Raw genomic sequence first — 24,573 nt, 5'->3', positions numbered from 1 at the left:
AAAAAGCAGTTAATGTTATTCTGGGACTGCTATAATTGCACCAGGTCTCCATCAGGGTGTTGCCTGTGCATTACTGCAGAGGAGCTCGTGTTCTCACATTTCACAGTTACATCCTCTCTCACTCAAGACACTGAACTGCTTCAAAACAGAAATCAGGTGCAATCAAGGACAGACTCCGGTGTAGCAACCTCGATGGACAATTCTTACTTTTCCTCAAAGCCTGGGCTTGCAGCCAGCTACAGGCTTGGAACTTAACAAAAAAGGTAGAGCTGTCTTACGTAACTTACCTTTTCTATCGCCCAGCCATGTTGTTCAAGAATCACACACAGATTTAAAATTGAAAGTACCATATTAATTTGAGAGGAAATAAGCGGTGTACATGTCCCATGAATGAGGAAGAATTTCAATTCCAAACAATTTTAAAAGTTTTAAATAATCACCTTGCTGTTCTCTCTTTAATACATTCCATTGTTTATTACCTTTGAGTGTCTAGATTCTAAATGATTAAGAAACTGTCGCTACTCCTCTAGTTACCCATTGTGAATACAGCCCACTATAATTTGGAATACAGCTACTATAGGTGCAGAAGTTGCCAAAATATATCAAAGAACGTGTAGGATGTTTTAAAACTTCCATGTCAATCATACAGTGCACTGTATAGATTTGACTTGATAAGAGCAAGAACAACTTGTTCATTTGATTGCTCTATCTAACCTCACGATTAAGCTGACCAATACTCAGGCTACAGTAGATTTAGCCAGATTTGCTTACGAAATAAATCAATAAACTTGAACGCAGCAAAAACACCATCCTCCCCTTTCAATCTGGCAGAAAATCCTGTTCACCTTCCACCAGCTCTAAATTCAGCTCTAAGTCACTGGCCTAACATTGGCATTTTCCCCATTCATATTTATTACATGAACTTGCAGCAGAAATGGTGCAAAATAGCAAGACCTGTTGGAATAGGCAGAAAGGAATTCAAACTTTAATCTGATTGGTTTAATTTTTTTAGCAGGAGGAAAAAGAATAAAGTTACAAGATTCTTTTAATATTTTCACAATGTTAAACTAAAACTGAGCTCTAGGCTACATGTGTAAGTAAATCTAGAACACAAAAGGGTTAAATAAGATCTTCTTTTAAGATACAAGAACTTAAGCTTTCTTTACGTTTAACAAACTTCACAGAACAGATACTGCAAAGGAACAACCCCGTCCCCAACTTGTTTCTTTAAAGTGAACATTGTCCATAATTCACATGAATTTTTAAGTAGTGTTCTCACAAGAGCCACCTTGAAACCATCTGTGCACTTGTAACAAGTTTAAAGAGAATATTAAGGAGGAACAAAATAGCATCTTCAGTATTAATGCAGAAAAGTCTCGTGTATCAATCAGAATGCCCATCAAATGTTATGAATAGGGTTTTGTAGGAAAAGAAAGTGCGTTTCACAGCAGCAGCTGAAATCCATGCTTTTATAAATTCTTCACGGCAAATGTAAATAATATCCTTGGACAGTCCCTTTCACCAGGACCATTTCCTGAAAATGCAGCACATTAGAGAAGATTTTGCTGCTGGTTTCATATTCTTGAATAACAACAACAATAATAATAATAAAAAAAAACCTCTTGCCTTTTGGATAGCTTGTGTTTTATAGCGATGGGACACTTCTGATTCGTGGTTAATTTATGCTAATACAGTCAGATGCTGAATGTGTGTGGAGATGTGGTTTGCTGTTGTTGTTGGTTGTTGTTTTTGGAATTAGTTCTCCTTGTTAAATGCTTCTACCAGTGTTAACAATGATTTGGCCGATAAGGAGTTAGTTACCTGCGACAAGTAGAATGGAGGATGACTCATACAAACCTTCTCCCAAAACACCGGGGTTTTTCAAGTGACACGTTACTGCACCTCTCTGATGTTTTCTGTCTGCCCAGTATTCAAGATGAGACAAAACCTTTTCCTCCCTCAGGTTTTCTTACACATTTACCTGATTGTTAATACCTTACCAATGGACTGGGAAATTCACTCGGGATTTAGCTGGGCCACGTGAGTACAAATCCTTTTTACTTGCATAAACCCTGTGTGCAGCAGGAGACATGCTGAATATTATTTTTGCTTTTTTGTTCACAAACTGACGAGACCGGTGCAATTCAGTTCAGCTCAGCTCAATGCGACATACCGTAATACAGAACCATAGGCCTAAACAGAGCCAAAACATCCTACTCCACGTAATGCTTTTCACGTTCACTTGCTATACTTGCTTTGCAATAGATGCGGGCAGAGATTTTCATGAGAGCGTTCAGCTGCATAGAAACAGGGCTGACGAAGCCCATTTGATTATCTCATTGACACTCTGGAAGCGAGGAATACAAACTCAATCTGGTACAGGGTGTTTCACCGGTTGTTCCCCAATACTGTTACTGAATTCCGTTTGCTACAAAATGTCCTTTTTTTTTTTCCCCAATATATAAGTCTAGCTACAGAAAGTCAGTCTGTAGAATCCAGCCATGGCTACTGTGCTGTGAATTAGCCTTATTTGATCAATTATCAGATACCTGCACTTAGCAAAAGGCAAACGAGAGCCAATCAGGTTTCGGCCGGTGGGAATGGCTGCACTGCTCAATGTATGTGCAATCTTCACACGACTCTTAGAATCTCTGTGGATGCCATGTAAAATGTATGCACCATTTACTGCTCTGGGATGGAGTTGGCTTTAAAGTGAGATCATAATTTAACCAAGAAGGAAAAAAAAAACAAAAAACAAAAAACAAAAAAACCCTGATAGGTTCCTTATAGTAAGATAGATATAAAAATTTTTCATAAGAATCTCTGTCCCCCTTTCTTTTTGGCTTCCTGGGAAGAACCAGGAAGATGTTCCTACCCCAACAGAATCCCTGATGCTGGTGACACTGCCTAACTCAAAAGCCACACGCGATGAAGGCACGAGTGACCAGTCAGGTCTTCTGGGCTTAAGCAGCTGCAGTTGCTGCTCTTAGTAGTATTTCACCTCCTCAGGATTAACTAGAAGTGAAGAGGTGAAAGGCTGCACATTAAACAGTTTGTCTGAAAGCTATGTGCATAGCAAACTTTTACACCAGCTTCTACACAACTATTTGTTTTAACTCTGCAGCTGGAATGTTTCCAGCGTAAGGCTTTTACAGTGACTCCAGCAATAACAGAAGCCTTTGGATTTTTCTTGTTTTGTTTAAATCCACTAGCCATGCTCAAAAAATAATATTTCTTCATGTTTTAATTTTATACGGTGGCTAGCAGGCACCTTAGTAACCAGCCAGAAATCAATTTCAACCACCATCATCCCCTAAACTACAGTACCAGGACGGTTGGCTAAAGAAAGGAAACTGATTGGCTGTAGTCTGAAACTTGCCTAGTACAAGGTGTCTGGCTGACTTTGTCCTAAATAAGGCTAACATTAGTGAACTAAGAGAACAGCATTTGGTTGCAGTCTTGCACTCAGGAACATCCTTCGCCGATGCGTTGGCAAGATCTTCCTACTTTCCGATCCAGTTTCACCATTTTCATAATGGCTTCCTCACGCCCACGTCCCATGTGGTCAAATGTGCAGTCATGTTGTTCAGGCAGGCGATGTAACATACAGAACACATAACCTACCGTGGAAAGGGAGAGGAAAAAAAAAAAAAAAGCAAAGTTAAGGACTTGAAGAAAGTGGCAGAATCTTACCTGAATCAGAAGGGAGATATTGCCTACCGAGGGATCACTCGGTTCTCAAAAATCAAGTTTTTACTTACTTTCCTGACATGGCATTAATAAATACTGATTATTTACTGCTTTTTCTTGCATATTTATCAACACAATTCAAAGCCCAAGTCACACTAGTGTTTCTTTTGCCATCCTCTTACATTTAGGAGGAAGTCCTCAGGCATTGGACACTGGGACACACCATGCCACAACATCTTGCTCTGTAGCTGAAAAGATGTAGCTTACTGTCTCTCTGTCTAAAGCTAATCAGTGTTGCCAGGAGGTCATCTCCAGCAGCCACCTCCTTCTAGTCTACAAAGAAAATCAGCTTTTTGACTTTAGAACGGTACAGAAATTGTCTCAAATTCCTTACCTCTAAGATGAATGTGATAAGTAGTATTAGGATGATAAAGTAGTGAGAAGAGTTACACAGCCAGAGGGTTTATGTAGTCCACTGTACATGAAATGAGGTATGCTATTGCCTGTGCTGCAATAGTTTTCCTGAATAATGGGTGCAAAGAGCATCACACTGCTTCCCACTGAATGCTTTACATTACTGCCTCTCTTTGAATGCTCAAAAGACATTAAAGCCACAAAGTGATGACATTTGAGGGATGGAAAAGAATAAAAATAAGTGAATGATTGAGAGTATATGCATATAGCCGTGCGTGTTTGTTGTATACGTGAGTATGTAAAATATTTCAAGCTCCTGAACTACAAAACATCAATTGTATGAGAGAACAACAGGTTACCTTTATGTTAATGCCACTGTTATGAAAATGGAAAAGGACACAAAAGTATCACACACAGAATTATGTTAAAAAAACCAACTGAAGAAAAATTGATTCATCTTTGCTCTTTGTTTCAATAGCACCAGCTACAAAAATACATGCCTATTATCTGATTTTGAAACCCAGTTCTAGAAACAAAGAAAAAAGACACGTTTTCTGTATTGGTACGTGCAAGTTCAGGAATACAGATGTGATGCAGACTGAATTGAGATAACACTCTCTCCTTGTCATCATTGCCTCTACTTCAATCTCAATCTGGTCATACCACACTGAAATGTGATGAATATCTTCTGTGAGGTGCCAGAAATTCAAGGTTTGATTGTCAAAATGAAAATGTCCTCAGACTACGGTTTCAATGCTGAATAGGCATTTTCACTCAATTCTCTCCTACAGAGAGCAAGGACTGAAGGCTTCCCTTCATTATTTTTGAAATAAAATTTCAAATTACTGAACCAGTGTCCACTGTAGGCACAAGAACACATCAACACCTGACTGGATCAGCTCAAGAATCAATTAAGTCCATCACCTTATCTGCAATGGATGTGACAGAAGCAGATGCAAGAAATCCTGCAGATAAGGATTGGGCTGAAGTCATTTCAGTCCCCAATAGGTAAAGACTGGTTTCAAATCCTGATTATTTATTTTTTTTTTACAGATCCTCTCCACTTGGTTAACAAGCACACGTAGAAATGCTATTTAGTGTGATTTAAAGGAGATACCAAACATATACACAGCCCCCTGCACAGCTTCAGTAAGACCCTTTTGACAAGTTCAACAAATCTAATAAGGAAATACATTTAGAAGATGATTTATCACTTTTGAACACAACCTCTCAGCTGCACCATCTCCTCACCTTCTACAAAGCCTCCTGGCCTTTTTTAGACCATAGTAGCTTCAAGATGTTTCTTTCTACCCTGCTTCCCCCAAGAAAATATTATCTATTCTCTACTTTGTCATATCTTTATCAAACACCTTTCAGTTCTTCTTAGAGAACCTATTTTCATACAGGAAAAGCTGTACCGTATACTATATTCATTCCAGATAAAACACGCTACTTATTTCTTCTGTTCATCAAATATTTCCTTATTCCTGAACAGAATTTCAATAACTGCCCAAAGAATGACAGACAATTTTCATTTTTGATCCTGCTAATTTACACTCTGAGGGAAAAGTATTTCTAATTGCAGCAACTAAATGATCTAAACCTGCTATTCATGTATCTATTTAAATATGAATAGCTAACTAGAACTGATAATACCTAATAAATGAAAGAGTACCCAAACATTTTCAACATCACTAAGGACAGGTTTGCATATATTAGCTGTTCTTAATGAAGGAGTTTATTCTTTTCAAAATAGCAATAGGGATCTTCTAAAGCCTCATTTCCAAACCATACTTCAGATCTTTAGTCCCATTATTCCAAATGCCTAAGTGACTTTGAAGGTTGGAACTTTTTTTTTTAATTTATTTATTAAGTTTTATTTAGAATTCAGAGGATTTGAATACTGCTACATGGTAGCTAGTTGAATAACACTAGTTTGGAACATTTTTTCATTAGTTCTGAGCAGATTTCTTCAATTAAGTTATAACTACTCTATTCATTCCTGGCTTCTTCTCTTGTCTAGACATCACAGTGGACATTCTGCAGTCTGCATGTGCACTAATGCCCTGTCTAGTCTCAGGACCATCAGCTTTTACAACAGTTAAATTATTTACTTATGTGCACTGGGACAGGTGGTCAATACATTTGTTTCTATTTTGATCCTTAAAACCAATCCAGACTTAGAGATGAAACTTTGTGTCCTGAGAAGTCTGCTTTTTATGGTTATAAAGGAGAGTTAGATTAATGAGCTCTTGTGGTATATTTACTTTTAAGTTCATTATTGGAAGATATCAAATACGGGTTGTTTCCCCTAAAGGATTTTATTGCAGAAATGCTTCTTTTACCACACCATAGCTAAAAGGCAAAATAAATAACTTTCTGCTAGGGAAAAGAGCACTGGAAAAGGGAATCCATCTTCCAACTAAAGTTAGTTTACCGTAGTCATCAACCAAAATATACCAGACTTCCACTACAACCACAGAAGATGTCAATCTAGCAAATGCAATAATACATTCTCACAGCATTGCAATTGTTTTCTGATGTTAGAAGTAGACTATGAATCATCTACACCTCAGGCCTCTAATGCAAACATCTTGGAAAAACATTATTTAGTGCATCAAAACCTTTAAGTTGCTTTTGGTACCCCAGAAACTACTTCATGATCGATTATCAAAAATTCACTTCCATTTCATCACCAGAGCATCAACGGCTAAAGCCACGAGCATATCAGCTCTGCCTTATTTGTAACCATGTAAGTGAGTCTTTTGCATAGGACATGCAAAAAAACATCAGTCAAAGGAAGTCTAAGACTGACAGAGTACAACAAACCTAGTTTGTCGGGTAGGGGTGATACCAAAAACAGACTGCATTTTCCTTGTTCTTACATTCAAGAGCACTGACAAGACTAGAATATGGATTGATGGTAAGAAAAATATTTAAACTGAAACCTGAATTCAATTCATAACTTTGTCTTCAAATTCTGAAAGTAGGAAACTGTTAAAATATCAGCAAAATACATGAAGCATCAGAAATAATTAAACAAAATGGCATGATAATCCACAACACAAAAGCCAAATTGTAATTCTGGAGGGTCCCTGATTTTTTTTTAAATTTATTTTTTCTCTTTGTAAACTCAACAAAATGTGGTCAGACTTTCTGGAGCATGGCACAAATGCCCATTAAGCAGACTACTGCAAACCACCAGAGAGGCACAGCACATGGTGGGAGTACTCTAGTGGAGATACTTGGCCAGGCGTGATGTCCTGGTCTCTTCTAACACACTGCTGGAGAACACCATACTGTTACAGAAGATACAGGTAAATCTAATGATCCCTGTTACTTGAATAGCAACATAATAGAAAGGAAACTCTTCCCACCCCCGCCAAGATTCTGGTCTTGATCTCACAGATGAAACATTCAGAAAGCTGCTAAAGGAAAACTGATTTCTTGTTTGTGGGCATGTTTTGAAAAGTGGTGGAAATGCCAAGTAAGATTATTAAATATTTACAAAGCGTACATATTTACAAAGTGGCTTAAACACATTTAACAGTGTCCCTATTTGAAAGATCTTGCTGTATATTACCTAAGAAGTAGTTGCGTGCTCCCACAATTACCCTTTAACAACTGCCTCACATTCTGTACATCCATACTGTTGTAATAATAAAGAGCGTATTTAGACTTTTCCATACAGCACGTGTCATATACTTAATACGGCAGACCCATCTACTGATGAAAACTGAACCCCACTTATGTACAGGTATATTTCTGCATTTCTAGAAAAATCCAAGCCATTCAGATACAAAAATATAACTGCTGGCATGAAAAGATGAAGTCTCTGATTACCACCAACTATCAATCTTCTTAATTGTTCAAGCTAGACATTTACTTTCATTGCATCCAATGACTCTCTTATATACTCTACCAGCCCCTTCCAATTTGTTCGAAGAAGCTCCCATTGGCAGGTAAAGGAAAAGAAGGTCGATACTGCGACACAACACCAGAGCTACTAAAACTTTAAAACCACCTTACCTGCATGCTGGCAGCATTTATAATTTTCATTCCCCCGTCAAACTCTCAAAACTGCCAGAATTTGCAGCTTAGGCCATTTCCAAATTTTATTTAATAAACAACTTGTGTAGATCTATAGAGATTCTTCAAAAGTAGCCTCAATAATTGCAAAGACTTACTCCTGTACAGAATTGTACGCTGTATGCTTTGTCTTCTTCATGTGCTTCATAAGAAATTTTACCTTTCTTGCTGATTTGAAATTCCAATCAACAGAGTTTCGAACAGAACTTAAAAGCACCTTGTAGCCTTAAGAGATGAGGGTGCTGCAAAAATTCTCTGCTAAAGATGTATCATCTAATACGGCACATGTGAGCCTATATGCAGGTTTCTACATAAAGTCTGTGTACCACACAAAGTGCAAGAACAGATTTTAACGTATCTTTAAAAGGTAAACATATCTACGGGATATTAGACAAAACAGCAAAATCACACAGATTAACCAACAGAGAAGATTAGCTCGTGCAGTGATACATGCTGCTGCAGCACTGCTCACGGTAATTGGACATCATTTCCCCAAAGAGTGTAATTATCCCCGAAACAATGTTTATGCATCTCCCCCATCCCTTCCAACTAGAAGGATAGCTTAATTTGTTGGAAGTGATACCAGCAAAAAAGCTATTTTAAAAAGGGTGGGAGGGAAATCTATTTTTCTTTTTCAACTTGATACAAATTATTATTCTTCAAGAGACTTATGCAGTTGTTAAAGCACTGAAGCTAAAAACCGGTTTAATTTAACAAGACAATTTTCAAATCAAACGTTTTGCCCCCAAAAGCAGTACCAGACAGGTAACACCACTGCACAAATAACTTAAGGGAGCGGGGGAGAGTTTTGTACAACATTAAAAAGTTAGATGTTATGTAGGTGTAAAGAATTTCCTTTTTTGAATAATCACATGATCTTGAAAATAATACATTCTGAAGGACTTAATATCACCACTATATTCATAAAAGGAACACTGACTGCCAAGTTTGTGTGCCCAGGAACATATTGAAGCAACACCACACCTTGCCTATCGTTCCCAGGTTCACAAGGTTATATCCTGTAGGAAGGGGGAGAATGAACCCAAAGAACAGAATGGAGGTTGGGAGATACGCAGTAGGAAGGCAGAGTTGTGCCAAAAAGGCATCTCAGTGTCCAAGACTAGACACCCAATAAAACTGAGATATAAAGAGGTAACACTATTGCAAATGGTAGTACTCCTATAATATTATTTCCATAGGCTATACAAGCATATATGCAAGTATCTGTTTCCTAGGCAGAACATATAGATTTGAGAGTAATGTGAAATCTTAAGAAAAAAAGAAAAAAAAAGAAAAAAGTGTCTCTTGAAAAAGGGCAGGTGGATGCTAGAGCTATCCTGACATCGTAACAGGGCCTTGTGTATAGGGTTGGACTTTTTCAAAAGAGATAGATTGGTATTAATACTTCTAGAAGTCTCTGTACACCAAGCCCACTGGAGCTAATATGCTCATCCCAGAAGCTAAGGATTTAATTAAGAGCCAAAGCGTATCCAGTAATTTAATTAAAATAGCAAACAATACTGAGTGATTTAATAATGTATGTGTATCATTTTGTTTGGACCAATGAAACTGCCAGAAAGATACAGCTTCTAATAAAGAACTGGATTAAATAATGAAAGGCTCTATACTAACATACTGTACGTGTTGCATTAATTCTAACACTTCTCCCCGATCCTTCATGCATTTTGACTTCAAAGCGTCACATGCTGAATACAGTACTGGGTTTGACTTTCAGTGTACTTCCTGAATTATATTATTTATGCCTTGGGTTGTAATAGCTTTCTAGAGGTTGCACCATATTGATCCACAGGCTGACAGCTCCACTTGTTGGCCAAATCACTGGAGAGAAGCAGTTCTATTTTTTTTTTAAAAACCTAGATTAAATTTATTTTAGGTGTTTATTCCCTACTTACACCTTACTTCCAGTGTCTCTTAGATTACCCCTTCTGCTCCATCTAAGTCTTTATTCCTGTACCCTCTTGCAATCTGTATCATGAGTAATTCCTCTCAGAGAAAAACAGGGCTCCATTCAGAAGGTGTATTTATACCATAAAGGAATACAAAGACTTAACGACGCACATTTCCATCCCCCTGCCTCTCTTTTTTTTTTTTTTTTTTTTTGAAAAGGCTTACACAACAATCCCTGCCCTCCTGCTTGTTCAGAATATGGCAGGATGCCCCGTGCCCCATTTATTCACATATTTGGCCATAACTTCAAAAAGTCAGGAACATTTAATGGCTGCGAGCACCTCCATAGGTGAACCTTTTCATTTCACGTTAAGCGTGTAGCTATTGTTAGCACACAGAGCACGTTTGATTCACTTTCAGGGAGATGCTTTCTAGGCCATCTTCCTTCTGAGAAGAGGCTGCGGAGGACTCCTGCCAACCTCCAGCAGCTTTCTAAGTGCACAGTCCTGGTGCAGCTACACCTGCCTGTGAGACGCTGGATAAACAACACCAGTGTAAAGGAAGAGCTTTGTTTAGAAAAGGTAGAGCATTTTAACCTTCAAAAACTGATTCCCTTAACATCTGGCAGGTAAGTGGCTTTTATCTTCATTTTTTTTCTGATAAGAAAAAAAACAACTAGAGACTGAGCCAATTACTTCCCTAAAGCTACTGAAAAAGACTGAATTAGAAATAAGGTAGTCTCAGCTAGATTTTTATGTTCAAGTTCAGCAGGCCATGTATCTCTTGGGTATAAAAGACAATTAAAAAAAAAGTATCATCTTTTACTTTATGCATACGCTTCTTTTCTTTTCTTACTGCAGTATGGGTACTGACAGCAGAGACCTAACATGACACATTAACAGAACGCTTATTTTTTTCCTCACATTTGTACCATCTCTGCGAAAACTCCCTGAAGGTTATATGCTGAAGGACTTACTACATCAGCAGCATCAAAATAATTTTTTTTTTAAACTTTTTTTTTTTTTTTTTTAAAAAAACAAGGAACCTTCTAACTTGTTTTATATAAGGAAGACTTAAGAGATCAACTGACCCATTTCAATTACATTTATTGATCGGGACTGTAGGAAGGTGTAACCAGCAGGTTCGATATGTGTTACTAAATCAAAGGAGTTGCCTGTTGCAGATCTTTAGGTAGCACAGTGGAAGGAATCAAGATCAGTACCTGCTGCAACACAACCCCCACTGGCTGAACAAGCAGGGGGAATATACCAGAACCTTTTCAAATGGGATCTTTTGATTCTTAACTACAAGCAGACCATGAACTCCCTTTGCACTTCTAAATCTGCAGACAGCTTTTCTGAAACAAAGACACTACAGCATTTTTCTGAGTCCCATCTTTAGGACCCATGACACACCAGTAAGTTACCTGCTTTTCACTCTTTCATTTCAGAACACGTTACTGAGAGAGACCAATACTAGTTAACAGCTCCTATTCCCCATCATTTCAATTACCATCTTCATAAAATAAAACAAAAGAAAAGATACCTTTGAGTTTGAATTCAAACTCTTTTAAAATGCTTGCAGCAATGTAAGCTAAGATGGTAGGCATTACTGGAGTGGCTGAAGCAAAAGTACTATTCTGGGAGCAAACCACTGAGGTGCCCGGCCAACATAAGTCAGCTGAATATGGCACATCTCAAGTCACAGCAGCAAGGCTTGTCAGCAAAGGCAGAATTATAGTATGTCGCCAGTTACTAATAAGATTTATTTTTCCTGTAGTACTTATTAATGAGCAGGTTGACTAAACCTCCAGAAGCAATGCGTGTATTTACTTTTAATCCATGGAAGTACTATACATCTGTTATAACAATACATAATCATGTCCTGAAGACATTTTGGCTTGTACCAGATAAACCTTACCCATCTGAAAAGTGAATTTACCAGTACCATTACAAATTCTTCTGCATACAAAAAGGTTCCAGAGAAATGGAACCATAATTCAGTATTTTAGTCAGTTTGAAGAGAAGCATTATTTTCAATACATGTTGGACTATTTTGTACAGAGATCAAGCAGTTGTCAGAGCATTTTTTTCTTTTTGCTTATCTATTCAAGTTTGTTTCTTTCTTCCTGTCCTTTTGAAGATAATTTCTAAATTAACTGAGTAAATCAAATCATTCCAAATTTATTCTGGCACAATCCAAACAAGTGCCTCATCTCCTGTGTTTATGAACAAGCAGCTCTGTTATACAAGTTAAGAATCTGCAGCTGTTTTCTTCCACCTGTTTTGTTACTGAATCGCAGTGAGACTCTCTGCCACACTATCTGTTAAAATGGTAAAGTCTCTTCTGCATGAATGCGTTTTGTTTCTGAAGGCTAACAGAAATGTTCAGTGCTTGATAGGAGTCTGTCTGTTCCTATCTCCCTCTTACCCCTCTGCTGAGCAAACAGAAGTGAAGTAACACTTTTAAACAGCAGCAAGAAAAAGAAGCCTACCAGGCTGCTGTACATTTATACAAAAATGAAATACAAATAAGGATGTGGAAAAATAAGCATATTAACAAACCAGAACTCTCTTTTTTATACCTATTAACTATGCTTATGTGTACATGTATGTATACACATATAGGTATATATGTATATAACATGAGACAAGCTTTTGAAATAGGTAAGAAAATGTTTGCCAAATATTTACAATGAACAAACAAACAACAAAAACAAAATAAAACATTGTTTCTTTCCCTTCTATGATTACAGATTTTAACATTTATAATGTTCTCTTGTGGTGGTCAATCTCCTTTGAAAACATTAATGAGTAAATGCAATTTAAGTTCTTTGCATCGTTAACAAAACATACGTATATTTTTCAAATGTTGGCAAGTGGCAAATTATCTGTAGAACCCCATCAGACTTAAGTCAGGAGATGGCTTAGGACGTAAGATGTTTTGTAACAGACACAATGCTGGTTTGGTTTTAGTTTTTTCTCTTGTGCAAGATAAATGTGTTCCCAACAGGTTTAGTCCCTCATCACCTTAAGGTCAGCTTTCCTTTGAGCTACTTTCTTCAAATGACTTATCAAGTTTGTAATTTTGTTCCTATGAGTAGCTTCCCTCATGATCACTGTTCACATACAAAGGGACATGGTGCATTGATACCTGTGTAGACATTAACACAAAGACCTGACATGAATTTTTAGCTTTTCTCTTTTGTTTTTTTCTGTATGAATGAATTTGTCATTCTAGCCATCTGCACTATGCAACATGTGCACCTTGTACTACTATGGCCTCTTGTCTTTATTTTCCTCTCTTTCTGTTCCCTCTCAGAAAAGAATGCACAATTGTCACTGTTTGCATGCAACGACTTTAAGGGAAACAAACCACAAATTAGTCTGGTACAAATTGAGTTATAAACTATTCAAGCAATCTTTTGATTTTCTGTGTTGCTAAGCTGTGGCAATCACCTTACTATTAAACATGTTAGAACTAGAAACCATTTTAGCAAGGCAATCTTATCCACTTTGATCATGTCTTGATGAAGCATTTCACCAACTTCTAATAAAACTTTAATAAGGAATTTATCCAGTTTGCATTAAAGTCACATTCAATGCCATCTCTGACAAGCCCAGCATGTTGTATACTGCAAAGCCTAAAACAGGCAGAAAAAAAATAACACAGAAAAATAGGTTCCTATCAGAGAAGCGCACAACCAGATCAGCAACATCTCTCCAAGGCACTGCTACCAGAATATAGATACACTCAGATTCCAGGGCACAATATCTTGGCCACTCCATTGACTGCAAGAGGATACAACTAAACCCAGCTCTGCATATGTGGAGCCTGAGCAACAGGCATGTCTATTAGGATGTGGCCTATAAATAGCAAATCATTCTATACCAAACCGCCGAAGAGCCAGCACACTGTATTCATCTCTCTTTAATTGCTGACTTGAACTGGATCTAACACGACAGACGTGAAATTCCTTTAATGAGCTCCTAGAACATCCTCGTATGCCTCGCGTAATTCCAACACTACTAAAGACCACTAAGGACTTCTGTGTTTTGCCTTTAAAAAGCAAGTGATACCAGAACTACTTTTTGCTGTACAATACTAAGCCTCTGCCATAAAATTAAGCAGTGTTTTCTGTGCAAATAACTTCCATGGCTTAGAAATTTACAACTCAGAATCTTTAAAAAATGTATACAACTTTATTTAGTAGCGATAATTATCTAGTCAGATAATTAAGACAAGGTCCATAAATATATAGTGTAAAAACCTGCCTTGTCCAAATTACATTTCTAGAAACGTGTTATATAGCTACTTTTACTGCCAAATTCACTGCTCCTAGTTTTAAACCGAGTTTGTGATGTCCGCCTGCTTATCACATTGCTGAACTGATGACTTAATTTTGAGATCAAGGATTAGCTGATCGATTTCAAACGACTTATACTTCCAATGGAAATGCTATAATAGAATGCAACTTTAAGAACATGACCCTTGTAATTCCTTGATGCAAGCCAATTGCCTGCTACAGCTAGTATTAAATAAATACATTATTTCAATATAGGCATTATAAATTGTAAGACACGAAGCTATTGAAAGGTCCAACCCAAACTAGAGAATCTCGCTGTCTGGAAAACATGCCTGGTGTAATTGTCTTCTAGAAACGTTTCAGATGAAACTGGTTTTGTTCTAGTAGTGTTGATTTAAAGGTTACCCAGTCAGAGAGGCACAAAATGAGAACTCATTTTAAAATTTCTTTCTCACTGAAGCTTGCAAAGTGCATCAGCAATTAACAATTCCTATCACTGCTCCCAGTTCGCTGTGTGAAAAGGCTCAGAACTCGTCTTACAAATTGCTCTTTTGAAGATCAAAAGGAAGCTGAATTTGTCTGTGTGTGCTCTAGATGAGTTTGTAATTTACTGGAACTTTCAGAGAAGGCTTGGCAGCACGCTCATTTGACAGCCCCAGGGCACAGGATTCAGGGGAGCTCTGTGACTCTTCCCTTCTGAGTTCCTTCCTTGCCTTTAATTGGCACCTCATTAGAAATTAATGAAAATGACATCCTCTGTTCTTCCTGCTCTAGGCACAGAACGCTACAAAAAGGCCCATCACAATTCATAACACATTCAATTTATATAGCAATGGTTCTTAAGCATTATTTATGAGATGTGAATTTCTTGTCAGCAGTTAATAACTTGTACAGAGTGGAAGCAGAATGAAAAGAGTTCTTGCAAGTATGTGCGTATGCGTGCAGGAAAATAAACAATCCTTTCTACAGCTGAAAAATGTTGAGTTTGATATTAAAAAAGCCTTATTGAAACTCCCTACTCAGTAGTAAATTGTTTTTCTTCGAGGCAAAGCCCTGCGGCACTGTCAAATCTGCATAAAATTCCCTGTAGTGTCAAGGGAACGGGTTCAACAGCACCACCTCTCTCTGGACAGGTCTTACAAGAAACAGTAGACCCAACACAGCAGTTCCCCAAATATCTTAGGATCAGGCATGAAGTCTTAGGTGTAAAGAATGAGCCCCCTCTCTGCTCTGTTTTAAACAGGTTGTGCCCTGTTTGACAAGACAAAAGGGTCTTATTTAATAAAGTTGTCCTGGTTTCAGGTAGGACAGAGTTAATTTTCCTCCTAGTAGCTGGCAGGGTGCTATGTTTTGGATTAGGATGAGAAGAGCGCTGATAACATGCTGATGTTTTAATTGTTGTAGAGCAGTGCTTACACCAAGCCAAGGACTTTTCAGCTTCTCGCTCTGCCCTGCTAGCGAGCAGGCTGGGGGTGCAGCAGGAGCTGGGAGGGGACAGACCCAGGACAGCTGACCCAAACTGGCCAAAGGGGTATTCCATACCATCTGACGTCATGCTGAACGTCATAGGGGTGGCTAGCCGGGGTGGGGGGCCGGCTGCTCGGGGATAGGCTGGGCATCGGTCAACGGGTGGTGAGCAATTGCATTGTGCATCACTTATTTTGTACACATTATTACTATTATTATTATTATTATTATTGTTATTATTTTTCCTGTCTTAATAAACTGTCGTTATCTCAACTCACAGACTTCACTTTCCCATTTCTCTCCCCCATCCCGGAGAGGGAGGGGGGAGGGTGAGCGAACGGCTGTGTGGTGTTTGGCTGCCAGCCGGGCTAAACCACAACAAAAGTTTAAAAACATTATTAATCAATGGAAGGACTTCTAAAAGTTGCTTTCAACTTCATTGCTCTTGCATAGCTCCCATTTTTTAGAATGAAGGAAAGATTAATGATGTAACATATACAGTAACATAAGTCATTTTCTCTTCAGTTCTCCCCAAACTTGTAAGGCTCTCTTACTCCCAATATTAGGGTAGATTTTTCTGTCTATGTCAGTAAGGTACTTGCAGGCACCCTCATTCATTTGATATGTGACATAAGCAGATGAAGAGCAGAAACTGCTGTCATAAGTCTGAGCAGAAAGAGCCAAACCAAACTGTCATTGATAGTAGTGAATTTCTACAGTTTGATTAAAATACATACATACATACATATATATATATATACACATATATATTTCTTACTGGATACTTCAAAGTATCCAGACATGATTTCCATAATAAGCATTTCAGTATTACAGTCATTGGTTTCATGTTTGGTGGCTTCACAGATAACGTGTGTTAGTTCTATGGCAGTGCTCCAGTGTTTGAAATGAAGCCTGTCTCATGTCCAAAAGAGCATACAGCAGTTATCTCTAATGGTTACAGACAGACAGGTATTGAAGAAAAGAACAAAGGATGACATGGATTTTTTTTAGCTTTCTATCATTTCACTTGATGTTACTTATTCAATAGAGAATTCATTATCTCAGTCTTTGTAACCAGCTTAGCCAATCCTTTCTTTTCCCACTGCTGCTCAGATGGACTTGCCTTCTACTCAGAAAACATTTTAATACAATATTCTACATAGCACAGACGCAATGTGAATTGCACCTGCCTATGCAAATCCTTTGGCAATTATCCCCTTGATGAGACGTCATAAAGCAACTGAAACTTCTCCAAATGTATCAATACAAACATGGTCAGAAAGTGCAAGTGTAAGCTTTCAATACATGACTATAAAAAAAAAAATAATTAGCAGGTAAAACTACCACGTGCACTATCACTAGCTCTGACGAGCACATTATAAACCAGTTATGGGCACAACTGTTGCATAAAGGAGAGAGCATCTCCTCTAGAATCTAGTCACATTTGCTGTTCCAGAAAAATTCTTTGTATCTAATATGGAACCCCACATTAGCTACCAGCATGAGATTATCACTCTCAGTTCAATTAGCTGAACAACATCATCAACTATGGAAAAGTCAGGTTGAATGATATTAAGCGTATCACAAACAACAATTCTTTCCCCCCCATCTCTTTAGCTGATCGTAAGAAGGAAAACATTTTCAGTTAGAAGTTTTTTTGTTTGTTTGTTTCAACTTCTTAATACCAATGTAATTATAAAATGCATAATGTAGGTGCTGACCTATGTTTCTTTAAGCTCCGTAAGAAACCTGTCATCTTTGCATATCCACTGATGCGCTTTGTGTTTCTTCTGTCAAGTGAGCATGGCGCTCTCCCGCCTTACAGGGACTTCTGAAGCCTAATTCATTAATATTTAAGATCTCTTGAGACAAGACAGTACAGCAGGGCTAAAATTTTAAAGGGGAAATTAGACAGACAGGAACTAATTATAACTTTTTGCCACCAGTGGAAGTTATAGCTTCTATTTAAGATACCTTTGAAAGATGTAAAATGCAAGGGTTCCCTGTATTTCCACCTCTAATACAGATTCGAGCACCGCTGTGGTAGAAAGCCAGAGTACTCACCACAGCGACATGATCCCAGTTCCTGCTGTACTAGCTCCAGTTTTGTTTGGCACTGGAAGCATCGGCGTCTACTCTTCTGTTTGGATCGACTGGTTTCTTCAGGCCTGTCATTACTGTCATCCAGTAGCCGTGGCCGTTTCACAGGAGAAGCCTCACTCTCCGACTGTGAATCTGTTGTATTCACAAATATTTTAGGAAAAACATTAGAACTTCCTCACTGAGGCATCCCTTCGGGCAGATTGAAGGTATACTGCTTTCAGCTGGGGTCACCACCAAGCAGCTTGATACTTCCCATTCTATCGCATGCATACATTTTCTGAACAATCACCATGAGCATCAAGTAAGGGACAAATTATTTTTGTTCCCTGTGAGAACCTCTCCTTGTTGACAATACTGAATAGAAAGTGAACTGATTAACTTCCTTCCAGCCATGGCTAGGTTGCGTACAGATGCATGTAGAGTACCAACCATCCTAAACAATTGCAGGCTTCATTTGTCATCTCATTTAGTTTCTCCTATGTGCCTTCGTTCTTCCTCCACAAACAAACTGAACTAGGCTTCTGATGGAAAACAATCAAAAGCAGATTCGACCTATTTCCTCCCCGGGCAGAAGGAAGATTTTTAAGGCACAGCATGTAAACTGTCTCTCTTATGACTGAAGGCTTTACATGAAAGCACCATACCGTGCTTTCCCCTCTTTCCACATGGATAACAATTTAAATGTAAATTAGTATACACCAACAATACAAACGAAGACCAACCTGTACACGCATGCTCTAAATCCAAAGTGCCAGCCATTTTAAAAGAATTAGTCAGAATACCATTTGCATTAATAACTTGATCTATATAAATTTCTGCTTGTAAGAAAATAGTTTGTGGAAAACATCCTTCTCTCAGAAGATACAAATCAAGAGGTGCTGCTTTAGTTAAAAACAAGCAAATCAGTGATCCGTGTTGGTATTTTGTTGTGGGTCAGAGTTGCCACACAAGTGCTAGCGAAGAGTTCAAGGTAAGTTGCTAACACTCTCAAATTTAGCCTTTAACCTAAGAAAGACCCTTTTAAAATATGTTTCCTTAAGAAGTTAAAGTTCAGGAATGTGATTACTACTTCAGGCAACATAGTGTTGCTTTTTTCTTTTATATATATATATTATATATTATATATATATATATTTTTTTTAAACAACGTAGAGTGCTTTGGCTGGGGCTCTAGAGTCCTGAAGGAAATGTGCAGTACTGGCTGGAACCTGCAATGCCCAGACCTTATTTTTGTGGCATATCGGAGGCAGTGGATTTCAGCAGATCTGCTGCTCTGCAGTCTGAGTCAGGTCAGGTCAGACAGGCATTTCCCCTCCCAAGGCTGTGCAGAGCTGACTCAAACCTGTATTTCCTTTTTAATAGAAACTGAGAATAATTTTAATCCCAACTGCACTAAAAGTTACATTGTTCGTAGTAGTGTTGCAAGGAGAGCAACTGCTGAAAGCCATTACTGCAATGGGTCGGCATTCTAGAGCAAGATGGTGATCAAGGAAAAAAAAACATTAGTTCATTTAAACCCATTTTTAAAGGAAATTAATCTACCGGTAAAATGGTAACTATTTTTCTGGGAGGACTCTACCCTATCAAACTTGTTTTTGCCTTTATTTTAAATTTCTGTTGCATGGTGTCCTGTGCTTACGGAAGAGATGTCTACTTTGTGTTAGCTGTCCTGGCTTATCCACGAACATTTTTCAGAATTTGAAGCATTTTACTTAAGGCTAACTTGAATACCTCCTGTAAAGTAAGTTCCGATGCAGGAGCTGAGAAATTATTGAAATTATTATTACTGAGAAACAGTAATTTTCCAGGTATCACTCTGCAGAAATAACTGCTGTGGCTAAAACACCGCCCATATCCTTGTTATTTCAATGATTTTATCTGGTCCACCGCTTACGCACTTCTACCAAACCAAATATCTACAGCAGCTGGACCAGGAACACCTGCTAGCCTCTCCCTCTCCAGGGGATGCTCCATTAACTTTCCCTGGTTCCTCACGTGCAATAGAAACTAACTCACTTTTCTTTCCTGTGTTTCAGATCTTGTCTCAAGCATTTTTACAGTGGTTGGAATCCAATGTTACAGCCATTATAAATATGCAACTTGCCTCACTTGGGTCTTCTTTCTTTCTGTCATACTGCTAAGACATACTGAAAATGTGCCTGGTTTTTCAATATGTACAAACTCCCCGCATCTCACATCTCACAGAAAAGTGAGCAGCTTTCTGCACTGTATACAGGTGATAAGTTTTTATTAAGCTGCAATAATTCTATCTGATGTATGTCTCAATATAGCCTTCTTTTTGATCACTGTCATAGATTACAGCTTACACCTTACAAAATACATCTATGTGGGCTAAACTAACATTCTGTACGTAACTTATTCCACCTCTGCACGCCTGGCTGTGCAGGAACGCTGACAATGAAAAGTAGCGCCTAATGAATTAATACATTTATGGAACAACTAGTCCTGTCTTTAATTAAATCTCTGCAGAAGATGATTTGAGAGAGAGTTCCTCTGAATAGACTGCAGAGATCCCGACTCACACTCCGAGGCAGCCATCCTATCGTATATAAACTATTTTTCCGAGTGTTTAGAGAAGTGGGCTATCCATGAATGTAGCAGGGTGCACCTTTCAATACACAACTCATACACTGTCACTGAGCTGAGGCAGGGTTCAGGAAAACTCTGCCACAGCCCACCTCATTGTCAAAGGTGGGGAGCTACACAGTTTGTAGTTTATTCATTACTCAGAGAAACAGATACGATGCTATTTTGAAATAGCTGCCTCCCACACTTCTTTCCTTTTGGAAGCACACGCCGATCTGGTACTTCTCAAAAGCGAATTTTGCATTCTACATTGAGCCTATGGAAAACACGGTGCTGTGCTTGTTATAAGTCCAAATATGGAATTCATGTATGTGAGCCAACCAGTGTCTAATCAGTTAATGAAGTCATGTGCCTTAACGAGAAAAATAGCTACCTCAAGTCAGGCTAGTAGCCCTTTAATTACAATATTCAATTATACATTTCCTGTTAATTGGTAATGACTAATTGAATATTAACATAAGTTGACTAATATGATAGAAATGAAAGATTACATATCTAATTTTTAAATGTGTATCTGAGCTAACACTGAGCTAACTTAGCCTAACTCTCAGGGACAGCTCCAGCAGGCCCACTACCGACTGCACAACGCCCTCAACGCACATGCTAATACTCACTGCAAAATGGACCAACCAACACATGTGCTTACATCTTCTTATGGGTAGGTACAAGGAACGAAGAGAAAGCACAGAGCAGAAATCAGAACTTTTAGCGTGCTTTTTCTTGCGCATCACGTTGCCTTTCACAATACTGATGCGAACAATACTGGATGCAAAATACAGCTTCCAGCACCTGCAATCTTGCAACACGAGATTTCAGAGAGCTGATAGAAAATGGCAATTATCATTCCCAGCTTTACTACCTGGATTGCAGAAAAAAATAGGAACAGAATAAAGTGCTGCAACAAGAGTTAAGGGTAGACTCTCAGTATAAACTATTAAGCAATCAAAAATGGCTAAGGAAGAGGATTCTTTCAGTCAGTGACAGTTTTCCTTAGAAGGATGATTTGTGCAACGAGAATTACCTCTTCCTCTGCTTTTAAGAAACATTTACCACGCTCAACTTGCATTTTAGGCTTATACCTAAGCCAACAAATCCTCTGAGATAAAAAAGAGATGCTTTCCTTTTACCTGCAGTTGTCAAAATTGTAACATTTTTTCTGGAGAAAAACAACAATAGACATAAGAAATTTCACAAAGAAATTTCTCAGCTACAGTAATTCTGCCATTGTCACTTCCCTATTGCAACTTGAATTTTGGAGTCAAGAAATAAGGATTATTCTAATCTATGTCTGAGGATGCAGATACATCTCATTATGGCATTTTTTTTTTAATCAAGCTCCCATTTGAAATATGAGAATGAATTCATCTGAGCAAGATTTAAACTGGAGGCTTGACTAGAAACAACGAGTACTGTTCTTAGAAATTGTGTTGTGCCTTGGACAGAAGCTCACATTTGCTCCTCACTGTCACTGTTCTTGTCTTCATTATTCATGTTCCCCCTCAAAATCTTCCAAATAAATTGTGTTACAACTGTCAGAGCTGAATCCCAGTCTCTCTCAATCTCCTGTCAAGGTGGAGCGTGTGGGCTGCATACCCCTGGCTTCGCTAACCATCACAGTGGCTCTTTCATGGCATTTTGGGAAGAGGTGGGGAGCTGTAAGCCCAGCAGAGACGTGTGCTGAGAAAAGGTAACAGGCAGGAAGAAAGAGATGGGAGACTAGTAAGGGAAAAAGAAGCCATCCTCTGTTGCTGCTTGCTTCAGGAATGAGATGAATCTGTTTCATCTCTGGTTTGATGACAGCTTTTGAGGCACTCGATCACGTTTTCTTCTTTTCATAAAGAACCCGTCACACTGACAGACTGACATTTATGATCTCAACTGCCTGTCCAAACACCAGTAACAGCAATAATTAATGAACCCTCCAACATCACTGCCATCTACTCTGAAACCATTTTAAAAGGAGCTTGAGCTGTTAAAACCTCTGTCCATGAAGAACCTCACACAATCACAGCCAATAACCACATAACAGGGATTAACTTGAGTTGGAGCAATGTCTTGTCTCCAGTTTCTTGCCCCCTCCTCCCTCTTTTCTTCTTCATTATTCCATTTTTAGATGAGGGATTATTTAATTCCCTGGCATGTTGACTATGCATTAGAAATTTCATCTAGAGGAAACTGCATCTTTACAAATCTTTCCTACTACATTTACCAGAATCATTATTTAAAATCATCTCCTCTACTTCAAATGAACCTAAAATTAATACAGTTACTCCAAAATACATTTGCTTGTTGACTATTAATGAAGAGAGTGAAATTCAAGATTAACATCTTACGAGCAGAGTTTGCCAGCGATGACCCCAACAATTCCTCCCCGTTGCTGTTTCATGCTGTGAAAACACTTATTTTGAAACTGTTATTTACATCAAGATGAGCATCTTGTTCCCCTGTGCAATCAAGACTGCACGTTGGAGCTCTGTCACAAACCGAAGCATACACCTCTCTCGAAGCACTCACAAGGAATTTGTTGTGTGAATTCACCTCAGCTTTTTTTAAACACTGCAGACAGATGTCTCAAATACTTACATAGACCCTTCAGGAGCGTTTAACCACACAACCTCTTTCTACCATCGCTGCAGTGCCGTTAGCATCTCCATTTCACTCATTTTTTTCCCCCATGTAGAGTTTAAAAGCAGTTATGATGCTGAAAAGCTCATTGTCCCATCACAAGGTGGAGTTGAGAGGCTATAGGATACCCCCTACAGAAGTAAAATCCTATCAGCCCCTCCCTTCTTTGCCTCAGGACGCTCCCAGTGAAATCACCCTGAAGACTATAAATAACCCCAAAAAGCTGCTTTACAGAAATTATCATTTCCATGCCAATTAACAAAACCAGTCAACACCAGTTGTTTCCTACGGCCCTAATGAGCAAAACCAACCAATCACCCTACAGCAATGAAACCAACAACTTTAAACTTTGCTCTTTGAGATACACAATGGAAAGAGTTACTGTAAGACATTCCACATCTGAAACACCACTGATGTTCTTCAGACTCTGCTAGCAAAACTCGCCTTCCCCCCTCCCTCTGCCAAAACATTAATTTTAGTTACTATCCATTTACACATAAAGCATTTTATTTTTATTTTTTAAACTGTAGGGGAGGATCCAGTACCGGGACAGGTTGCCCAGAGGGATTGTGGATGCTCCATCCTCAGAGGTGATCAAAGTCTGACTAGACATGGTGCCTAGCTTGCTCTAGGTGATCCCGCTCTCAGCGAGGACTACATGATCTCCGTAGGCCCCTTCCACTCTCAGTTATCCTGTAATTATGTAATTTCTGGATGGGAAGATGAATATATATATATATATTGCACTAATATATAAATATATGCACTAATTCCTTCTTAGATCTCTTACATTTTTTCCTCTAAGCCTGCGTTGTTGGTACTACCATCAGTCAAAAGGAAGCATGCTGTAACTGCAGGGTAACTTAATGAGGCTATTAACTGCCATCTCTAATGAAACGGAAGAGACTAATCTGGTAACTTAGATGAACAAAACGCAAGTTGAAAATAGCATGACAGTGAACTACATAGGATACTGCATGCATTTTATGCAAGTTATAATTAGAGTGAGAAAATGCATATTATTCTTTCTTGTCAAGAAATTTCATAATTGCTAAATTAAGCAAGAAGTGAATTAGTTTTCATCTCATATTTAGGCTCCTGTACTTCATCTGCCTCATGGTTAAATTCTTGCCTTACTCCCTTCCCTATACACTCTCTGATGTCAGTATGGCTTCAGTTAATGGAAAATGTTAATTTATTTCTTAAGCGTTTTTACTTATACACCCAATTAGTTCAAACAAGTACAATATTTGAATGGACTCGGGCACCTGCACTGTCCAGTTCCTTTGATGGATTAGCATAGTGCATATTTCAAGTCATTGGAAAAGTTTGTAAGGCACTGGCCACCCATATTGCTGCTGAGT

The 24,573-nt window shown here is 38.4% G+C and overlaps 1 protein-coding gene across 2 annotated transcripts in view; it reads right to left on the bottom strand.

The window, feature by feature from the left end:
* Nucleotides 1–971: 971 nt before the first annotated feature.
* The window catches only part of ZFAND3 (zinc finger AN1-type containing 3), a 134,857-nt gene continuing 111,255 nt past the window's right edge, over nt 972–24,573 (bottom strand). For both annotated transcript variants that reach the window (XM_035560430.2, XM_035560440.2), the window contains exons 6-7: nt 17,939–18,109; nt 972–3,620 (exon numbers count right to left, since the gene is read on the bottom strand). In XM_035560430.2, the coding sequence (XP_035416323.1) occupies nt 3,466–3,620; nt 17,939–18,109 (326 nt within the window). In that variant the 3' untranslated portion in view covers nt 972–3,465. The remainder of the gene's footprint in view (nt 3,621–17,938; nt 18,110–24,573) is intronic.

Source organism: Cygnus atratus, chromosome 3, assembly GCF_013377495.2.
Source record: "Cygnus atratus isolate AKBS03 ecotype Queensland, Australia chromosome 3, CAtr_DNAZoo_HiC_assembly, whole genome shotgun sequence".
In the NCBI taxonomy this organism is placed as follows: domain Eukaryota; kingdom Metazoa; phylum Chordata; class Aves; order Anseriformes; family Anatidae; genus Cygnus; species Cygnus atratus.
Note: the sequence above shows the minus strand (reverse complement) of the source record. Positions and strands in the feature narration are given on the sequence as shown.